General features: G+C 51.0%; 1 protein-coding gene across 13 annotated transcripts in view; it reads right to left on the bottom strand.

The window, feature by feature from the left end:
- LOC123053134 (uncharacterized) overlaps positions 1–7,156 on the bottom strand; it is an 11,913-nt gene extending 4,757 nt beyond the window's left edge. For 4 of the 13 annotated variants that reach the window (XR_006425423.1, XR_006425426.1, XR_006425422.1 and 1 more), the window contains exons 1-4: positions 6,271–7,156; positions 6,093–6,200; positions 5,839–5,963; positions 5,705–5,742 (exon numbers count right to left, since the gene is read on the bottom strand). Coding sequence is in view for 1 of the 13 variants with exons in the window: in XM_044476536.1 (XP_044332471.1) it covers positions 5,712–5,742; positions 5,839–5,879 (72 nt within the window). In the remaining 12 variants the exon portion in view is untranslated. The remainder of the gene's footprint in view (positions 1–5,704; positions 5,743–5,838; positions 5,964–6,092; positions 6,201–6,270) is intronic. The other 9 variants (XR_006425425.1, XR_006425419.1, XR_006425424.1 and 6 more) reach the window with 5 other exon arrangements.
- Between the last annotated feature and the right edge of the window lie 2,807 nt (positions 7,157–9,963).

Raw genomic sequence — 9,963 nt, 5'->3', positions numbered from 1 at the left:
CAGGTGCCCGGGCGGCTCCTTCCCGTCGCCCCGCCAGGCTCCTCTGCTTCCGCCAGGTGCCCGGGCAGCTCCCGATCGAGCCCTCTCGCCAGTTGGATCGTCCAGCCCCTCCCGCCGGTTCGATCCCCTCCTGATCGGCTGGGCTGCCGTCTGCGGTCTGCTGCGCCGTTGTCCTCGTTCGGATCTTTGCAAAAAAAAAAAAATGTCTACTGCCTCGGGCTTTGTCGCTGTCCCTCGCTGTCCGGTGATCTTCGACGGTACTAACTACACCGAGTTCGCTGGCTTCATGCGCATTCACATGCGTGGCATCCGTCTCTGGGGTGTTCTTTCTGGCGAGGTCTGCTGTCCGCCACGTCCGGTTCCTCCGGTGGCCCCTACTCCGCCGACTCCACTGGTTCTTCCTCCGGATGCTAATCAGGCCGCCAAGGATGCGGCTAAGGTTGCTGATGAGGCTGCTGATCGTGCCTATGATGAGAGGGCCCTGGCTTATGAGGAGGCTCTTCAGACGTATCATGGTGCTTTGTCTGTTTACACCCAGTGGCTTGATGATGATGCTCGTGCTGCCGCTGTTCTCACTGCTAGTGTTCTGCCTCAGTTTGCTTCTGAGTTTCTGGGTCTTCCTACTGTCTTCCAGATGTGGACCTGTCTTCGTCAGCGCTATGAGCCCTCTGGTGATGCCTTATACCTGTCTGTGGTTCGTCAGGAGCATGCTCTTCAGCAGGGTGACTCTACTGTTGATGACTTTTATGCACAGAGTTCTGCTATCTGGCGCCAGCTTGATTCTCTCCGCAGTGCTGGTTGTCGTACTTGCCCCTGCTGCCAGGCTGTCCAGGCCGATTTGGAGTTTCATCGCGTCTACGAGTTCCTGTCTCGGCTCCGTAAGGAGTTTGAGCCCCGGCGTGCTCAGTTGCTTGCTCGTGGCCGTATTTCTCTCATGGAGGCGCTTTCGGAGATTCGTGCTGAGGAGACTCGCCTACGCGGTGCTGGTTTGCTGGAGGTTCCCTCGGTGCTCGCTACTCGGGTTTCTTCCACTCCACCTGCTGCACCGCCTCATTCTCGCTCGAGTGCTCCGCCGCTCTTGCCCACTCCTTCTGGCGGCTCCGGTCGGCCCCGTTCACATTGTGACTACTGCAACAATGATGGTCATATTGAGTCCCAGTGCTACACAAAGCGGAAACACCTGCGCAAGGCGCGATCATCCTCCTCAGGGACTTCGTCATCTCCCTCGCCAGCTTCAGCCATTGCTTTGACCGAGCAGGATATTCTGAGACTTAAGCGTCTGCTCGCGGCTTCAGGTTCTTCCTCGACGGGTACTGCTGGTTCTGTGACTGATGCTTCCCGCACTGAGCACCCGCCCTCTACACAGTCAGGTACATCCCCATGGGTTCTGGATTCTGGAGCTTCTTTTCATATGTCTTCTCATTCTTCCGCTTTGTCTTCTCTTCGCTCGCTGGATTCTCCCGTTCATGTCTTCACTGCTGATGGTACTCCACTTTCTGTTGCTAGTAGAGGCCATCTTTCTACTCCTTATTCTGTTCCTGATGTTGCTCATGTTCCTCGACTTACCATGAATCTGTTTTCTGCCGGTCAACTTACTGATTCTGGTTGTCGTGTCATCCTTGATGTTGACTCTTGTTCTGTTCAGGATCGTCGCACGCACACTCTGGTTGGGGCTGGCCCTCGCCGCCGTGATTCTCAGGGTCTTTGGGAGTTGGACTGGCTTCATGTTCCTTCCGCTGCCACCACCATCGCCAGTTCCTCCGCTGCTGTCGCTTCTGTTACTGGTTCCTTCAAGCAGTGGCATCATCGACTTGGTCATCTGTGTGGTTCTCGATTATCGTCTTTAGTTCGTCGAGGTCTTCTGGGGTCTGTCTCAGGAGATGTCTCTTTAGAGTGTCAGGGTAGTCGTCTTGGCAAGCAGATTCAGCTACCATATTCTCATAGTGAGTCAGTGTCTCAGCGTCCTTTCGATTTAGTCCATTCTGATGTATGGGGTCCGGCTCCTTTCACTTCGAAAGGTGGTCATAAATACTATATTATTTTCATCGATGATTTTTCTCGTTACACATGGCTTTATTTCATGACTTCACGTAGTGAGGTGTTGTCTATTTATAAGCGTTTTGCTGCCATGGTTCATACTCAGTTCTCTTCACCCATTCGTGTTTTTCGTGCTGACTCCGCTGGTGAGTATATCTCTAAGATGTTGCGTGGTGTCCTTGCTGAGCAGGGTACTCTTGCCCAGTTCTCTTGTCCTGGTGCTCATGCTCAGAATGGTGTGTCTGAGCGCAAGCATCGTCACCTTCTTGAGACGGCTCGTGCTATGATGATCGCCGCCTCTCTTCCGCCTCATTTTTGGGCCGAGGCTATCTCCACTTCTGTCTATCTCATCAACCTTCAGCCATCCGCTGCTTTGCAGGGTGGCGTTCCTTTTGAGCGTCTGTTTGATCGCTCTCCCGATTATTCGATGCTTCGCTTGTTTGGTTGTGTTTGCTATGTTCTTCTTGCCCCTCACGAACGCACCAAACTGACCGCTCAGTCTGTTGAGTGTGTCTTCTTAGGCTACAGTGATGAGCATAAGGGCTATCGTTGTTGGGATCCTGTCAGTCGTCGGATGCGTATCTCTCGAGATGTGACTTTTGATGAGTCTCGTCCTTTTTACCCACGCCCATCTTCCTCGGTCTTTTCCGTGGAGGATATCTCTTTTCTCACTTTTCCTGACTCCCCTATCACTCCCGTTGCGCCTGTGCCTATTCATCCCACTCCCTCTGCTTCTCCACCCCTTGTCGATTCACCGCCACCATCTTCCCCGGTCTCCTCACCTAGCATGTCACCGGATTCTACACCTTCATCTCCGATGACTTCTTCGTCGCCACCTCCTGATTCTACCTTGGCTAGTCCTCCTTCTCTTGTTCCATCTCTTCCTCAGCATTACACTCGTCGTTCACGGCCTGTGGATGCTTCCTTGGCTGAGTCGTCCTCTTCCTCTCAGTCTACTTATGGCTTGCGTTCTCGTCCTCGTCCGCCTATTGATCGCTTTGGATTTCCCACCGCTGGTGCTGCTGTTCTTGAGCCGACTTCTTACCATCAGGCTGTTGTTTATCCTGAATGGCAATTTGCGATGGCAGAGGAGATTGCTGCTCTTGAACGCACTGGTACCTGGGATCTTGTTTCTCTTCCTCCCGGAGTCCGTCCCATCACTTGTAAGTGGGTCTACAAAGTTAAGACTCGCTCCGATGGTTCTCTTGAGCGTCACAAAGCTCGTCTCGTGGCTCGTGGTTTTCAGCAGGAGCATGGTCGTGATTATGACGAGACTTTTGCTCCTGTGGCCCATATGACCACTATTCGTACACTTCTTGCCGTTGCCTCTGCACGCCACTGGTCTATATCTCAGCTTGATGTTAAGAATGCCTTTCTTAATGGTGAGCTGCGTGAGGAGGTGTACATGCAGCCACCACCTGGGTATTCTGTTCCTGATGGCATGGTGTGTCGTCTTCGTCGCTCTCTCTATGGCCTTAAGCAAGCCCCTCGCGCCTGGTTTGAGCGTTTTGCTTCTGTGGTCACTACTGCTGGTTTTTCAGCAAGTGTTCATGATCCCGCATTGTTTATTCACCTTTCTCCTCGTGGCCGGACTCTTCTTCTTCTCTATGTTGATGATATGGTCATCACTGGGGATGACCCCGAGTATATTGCCTTTGTAAAGGCCCGTCTTAGTGAGCAGTTTCTTATGTCTGATCTTGGACCTCTTCGCTATTTTCTTGGGATTGAAGTCTCTTCTACCTCTGATGGCTTTTTTATATCCCAGGAAAAGTATATCCAGGATCTTCTTGCTCGTGCTGCTCTCTCTGATGAGCGCACTGTTGAGACTCCTATGGAGCTCAATGTTCACCTTCGTGCTACTGATGGTGACCCTCTTCCTGACCCGACGCGTTATCGTCATCTTGTTGGCAGTCTTGTCTATCTAGCTGTCACTCGTCCGGACATCTCTTATCCGGTTCATATTCTGAGTCAGTTTGTTTCTGCTCCCACATCGGTTCATTATAGTCATCTCCTTCGTGTTCTCCGATATCTTTGGGGCACGATCTCTCACCGTCTCTTCTTTCCTAGCTCCAGTTCTTTACAGCTTCAGGCCTATGCGGATGCTACGTGGGCTAGTGATCCTTCTGATCGCCGTTCGCTTTCTACTTACTGTGTTTTTCTTGGCGGTTCTCTCATTGCCTGGAAGACGAAGAAACAGATTGCAGTTTCCCGTTCGAGTGCTGAGGCTGAGTTGCGAGCTATGGCTCTTTTGACGGCAGAGGTGACTTGGTTACGGTGGTTACTTCAAGACTTGGTGTTTCTGTCACTACACCGACTATGCTCTTATCTGACAGTACAGGTGCTATTAGCATTGCGCGCGATCCTGTGAAGCATGAGCTCACCAAGCATATTGGTGTTGATGCTTTCTATGTGCGCGCTGCTGTGCAGGATCAGGTCGTTGCTCTTCAGTATGTGCCTTCCGAGTTACAGTTGGCGGATTTTCTGACGAAGGCCCAGACTAGAGCACAACATGGCTTTTATCTCTCCAAACTCAGTGTTGTTCCTCCACCATGAGTTTGAGGGGGGGTGTTAGAGTTATAATATAAGTCATGTATACCCCTTTGTATTTATCCCGTAGTATAAGGGGTTTCCTGCATATGTACCACACCTGTACATGTATATATATATCGGCCTATGGCCTCATGGGAATACAAGTTGCTTATTCCTAACACACTTATCATATAATATAATACTTATAAATTGAGTTGTTTCAATAACACAAATTGAACTTTTTCTGTGATTATTTTTTAACTGATGATAAAATACATAGTGAACGGTACTCTTATTGTCCGATTCCTCGCAAAACCATGGGAGTATACTCTATTCACATCCATTCCGGGACTTTGTTTCCAGAGAGTGGAAGAATTTAGGACAAATGAGATGCTACTATGGCTCGATGAGCGCGCATTGATTAAAGGGAGTACTGATCATTCATGCTGCCCTGGAAGATCAAAGCCAGCAAGTTACCAAGGATGGAGATTCGTTTTGGTGCTGTTTATGGGACTGTTACGCAAACATTTCTTTGTTTCAGAACTGGCAATAGAATTATGATTGTCTGATTTGTGAATCGGATTCAAAACTGAATCTATATATCTGGAAGAAAGGCAGCACATCAAGAATGCTTGATTATGTAAAATTTGTCAAAGAGAAGCTACTATCGGAACTCATGTACCCAGTACAAGTTTGGTTTTGAAAATAAAATTAACAGTACAAGAGATAAGTAATGAGCTAATGCAGCTCTTGAAAATGCTATTCTAATTCAACGCTAGGGAAGCAAGAAAATATAACATTACACGCCATCGATGACTAATGGTAGTACAAAATGTTTCTTTTTCGCACATTTTTTCTGGGTTAGGTTCCTATGGCTAGTAGCTATCAAGGATTCAAGTGATCTCTCAGTAAAAGTAATTTTGTACTCCCCATGTAGTAATACCTGGACTTGCTGTCACATGTGTTCTTTGTCATCCACAACACAACAACGTTTCTCTGTGCTACTCTCTCTAAGCTACTGAATGTCAATACGGAATTTGTTTTGTAACACATTCATCAAAATATTACTGCCTACAAGATGAGAGATGAGAGAGCAATATTACTGCCTACGAGATGAGAGATGAGAGAGCAATATTACTGCGTACGAGAGAGAGGTTCTGCCTTGTTCCGTCAGGTCTGAATCAAAGCAGTAATAAAATGTCAGTTCAAACAGGAGGCACGGAGATCTTCACCGTCGGGAGATGGAGAAGAGAGATTTCGAGCAGGGTGTACCTCACGATGACTGGGAAGGAGGCGCGGGCGAAAGTAGGCATTGCGACAGTGAACGGCCTCCGGTGGCGGTGTTGGACTGCTGGACACAGCGGTGTCGGACCACCCACCTAAATACTTTTAAGCACCTACGAAGCATCAAAGTCACAAGTAAAACTTGCAGTCAGAGGATTATGTGGAATTTCAATTTGTACAACTAAATACGTTTAGCCCTTGTACAAACACAAGAATCTGAAGAAAAAAATGCTGGCCCTCACTTGCATATACCAGCAGGCACCTACGGAGCACCAAATTCATAACTCCCAAAATACCAATATTTGTGCAGTTTCCCAAACTTCTCTCCATCAGTAGAGCATCACAGTTCACTACAAGAAATCAATCAGCAGCACTGCAACAGTGATGATGTAGCTAAGGGAGAGGGAGGGAGGCACGAACCGGGGTCCAGCCTGGCTGCTGCATCCTCGTGCTGGTGCCGTCAGGTACGAAACTTCAGCAATGTACAGGAGCTCATCGCTGCAGCAGGAGATCAAGCCTGGGAGGGCACGAGCAGCGTCAGGGAGAGGAAGGAGTGCGCCAGGGGTCACGGTGCGCATGAGGCCGGTGACGGAGCACGTAGTGACGCAAATGGCCGTGGTAGCAACGCACGCAGTGACACAGGTGTCCGAACTGACGGCCGCGACAAAAATCGGCCACCCTGAAGCCATGGGGTTGGACTGATGGACGCAACGAACTCCGCCGCCATGGGCTGCCGTCGGCCGCAGTGGCTCTAGTAGAGGAGCTAGGCGTCCATGGAGGAGCCGCAGGCCGGCGAGGAATTGAACGGCCTGGGGCTGAGGCGTTGAACCGCGTGTACAGTTGTACACGGCAGCAGAGCGATAGCGGCGGGTCGATCCTGTTCGGGACGACAGCGGCGGCGCCGTTTAGGTTTTGGGGCTGCGGCGGGATCTGCGCGATGGATGTAGGTGGCCGGCGCAGGGGATGGAGGAGGGCGGCGCGTGGTGGAGGCAGGCGGCCGGCGCCGGGGCAGGAGGAGGGCGGCGTGTGGTGTTAGGAGGCGTCCGGCGCCGGGGAAGGAGGAGCGGCGCGTAGTGGAGGGAGGTGGCCGGCGCCGGGGAAGGAGGAGGGCGGCGCGTGGTAGTGGGCGGCGGCCGGCGTCGGGGAAGGAGGACGGCGGCGCGTGGTGGAGGGAGGCGGCCGGCGTCGGGGAAGGAGGAGGGCGGCTCGCGGTGGAGAGAGACCGCCGACGTGGGGGAAGGAAGCGGCGGCGGTGGCTCATTTTCAACCACACCGGTGCGGCTTTTTGGCTGGACTTGTGAGGGTAACAGAATATTATTCTGTTATTACTAACAGAATAGTCCAGCCTATGTAAGGCTGAGTGTACAATAGCTTATTTTACATCCCAGTAATGGTACATATAAAATATGGTAACACACTATGTAAAATATAGTAATTTTCATAAAAATATAATAAATTATAAATATGGATAATAAAAAAATATTTTCCGAATTACTACATCGTGTACACCGTTTTATTAGATTTTGTACATGGCGTTAGTAGGGGGTGTAGGATAAGCTATTCTACACTCACGCTTAGAATAGCGTTACAATCACTTCATAATTAAATTATATTTGGAATTCAAATAGTTACATTCTTATTGATTCACTACGTAAAATTTGCTATAAAAAAATAAAAATATAGGTCATAAGACAAGAAAATTTAGAGTTTATGTATATTTTACACTATGTTTTTACGTTTGTAATTTTACATAACATAAAATATTTTTACGGCGATTATATATTTTCTTACAGTCTCTTTTTAGTCAGAAATAAGATAAAACTTACGGAACGTAAAATTACAGGGCATTGGTGGTAAAATAGAGGGGGTGAAGAATAACTATTCCTCATCCAGGGTGTCGGGGATATACCCCGCAGTATGACCCGACTGGAACTGGATGTTTCATTGATGACCCGGCAGACTATAAGCCGGCAGGAATAGTTAAGTAGGTTAAGCTCGCGGGAACAGTTGAGCATTGTAACCCGGCAGACATAGTCATGTAACCCGGCAGACACAGTCATGTAACCCGGCACATGTTAAGCCAGACGGTAAGCCAGGTGGTAAGCCAGATCGTAAGCCAGATGGTAAGCCAGATGGTAAGTCAGATCGTAAGCCAGACGGTAAGCCAGATGGTAAGCCAGATGGTAAGCCAGATCGTAAGCTAGATTGTAAGAAGCCCAAGACGTTAAGAAGCCCATGGTAAGACGTCAAAATAAGGTTAAGTCTTAAATCCGAGTTGGACTCTACATGTAACCCGCCCCTTCAGCTTATATAAGGAGGGGCGGGGCACCCCAAGAGGGGCAAGAAACAATCTCTAGGGTTAGACACCGAGAGCCGGTTCCCGGCGACTCTCCCGTGATCATAATGAGACCTAGCCTCAAACAACATGTAGGGTTGTTACCGGATGATGTTTCCCGGGGCCCGAAGCTGTCTAAATCCTTGTCTTGTGTTGCGTCTCTCGATTCCGCTCAACCCCTCTCAAGCTACCACATAGATGCGTTGGCCTTGCGACTAAGTCCTGATACTAGAACATCTGCCGTGACAATTCCACGACAGTTGGCGCCCACCGTGGGGCCAGACGCACGGTGGTGTTGAGTTCTTGAAGGGATCTATTTTATAATAAGAAGGTTATAACCCGCCGAGATGAACGAGAGTCGGGGTGGAAGGATCCACAACAACCTGGAAGCAGCGCCGACAAATCCATTGTCTTGTGATCAGAATCGTGCCTTCGGAAACATCGAGATCGACAGGAATTCAATCATCTGTGTCGCCGAGCGATCAGGACAAAATCCTTGTGGAGGGAAGGATACGTGTGGAGAGCTTTTGCAAAAAACAAGTAAACTTGGGCTATCATGAGGGGTGTACGGCGCGGATTGGCCAGACCGGCCACGACCCGGAGGTGGACCCAGGCGTGCCTCCGCTGCTAAGGCGTCGTGCACGCGTCGGCGTTTTCACCTACGATCTATTAAAACCGACGGGAAATTTATCCACGTACAAGTTCTCTTGGCGGGTTGTGCGCAGCCTCTAGCAATCAAACTGTCAAATCACTACATCGCTAATGCCGTCAATTTCCGTTGGAATCTGATCAGACAAATTACAAGTCTAGGGGCATCAACTCGTAGCTACTAGTTTTTTTTCCTTCAATATACAACAATCCGAAGCCAGATCAATGTTTGGAACATCGTGTGCAAGAGGCCAAGACCGACACGGGTTTTGTACAGATGCAAGTCGCCGGGACCAACTAGTTTTTCTGCTGATTCAACCCGTACAACAGGATAAGGATAAATGCTTGACCTAGCGCACAAAGTACAACCACTGTACCTGCGGACTGCCTTGCCCGTGAGTCGCCTGGTGAGAACCGCGTGTGCGAACCACCGCTTTGTCTGCGAGCCGCCGCCCGCCTCAAGAGAAGAGGAAGAGCCGCTGCCGCACCGCCGGCTCGCCTGCGAGTGGGTCTCCCGCTTCTACGTCGAGCCGCTGTGAGTCGCCGTCTTGACTGGCGCCTCCTGCTACGGCCTGGCGTGGTTGTGGTCCGCTTCATCTCCGCCTGAGCGCGGTCCAGCAACCCAAAGGCCGCCGCCGGCTTCCGACCACCATCCGTCTCTGCCGCGTGTGCCTCCAAAAACAAAGAGCCGCCCATCTCTACTTATACGGCTTCGACGACCTCGCAGAGTCGCCGGTCACGCTCAAGCCGCCTGGCGTCAAGCCGGGCCGCCACCATGTTTCGCCTTGGCCCAGCGTCCTCTGTGACCAAAACGCCTGCAAGCGGGTTTCCACCCGTTCAGCAGCAGCAGCGCTGAGCCGGTTGCACATCTTCAAAGCTACCCCCACCTTCATGCCCGGTTCGTCTACAGCTGAGCCGCCCGTGCCTCGCCGGTTTTGCCTCCGCGTCGAGTCACCTCGGAGCGGCCTGCCTCGGGTCGATCCCCGTCGCCGGCGCTCCGCCGCTGCATCTGCGATCAGCCTCAACCGCCGCCTCGGGTTGACCTCCCTCGTGCTGCCCCGGACTCCTCCGCATCGCGACCATCGTGCCGTCGCTCGGCCTCATGCTGCCTCTCTGCCAGGAGTCGTCGT

This window comes from Triticum aestivum, chromosome 2D, assembly GCF_018294505.1.
Source record: "Triticum aestivum cultivar Chinese Spring chromosome 2D, IWGSC CS RefSeq v2.1, whole genome shotgun sequence".
Lineage (NCBI taxonomy): Eukaryota > Viridiplantae > Streptophyta > Magnoliopsida > Poales > Poaceae > Triticum > Triticum aestivum.
The sequence above is the reverse complement of the archived record's forward strand: the minus strand, read 5'-3'. Positions and strand labels throughout refer to the sequence as shown.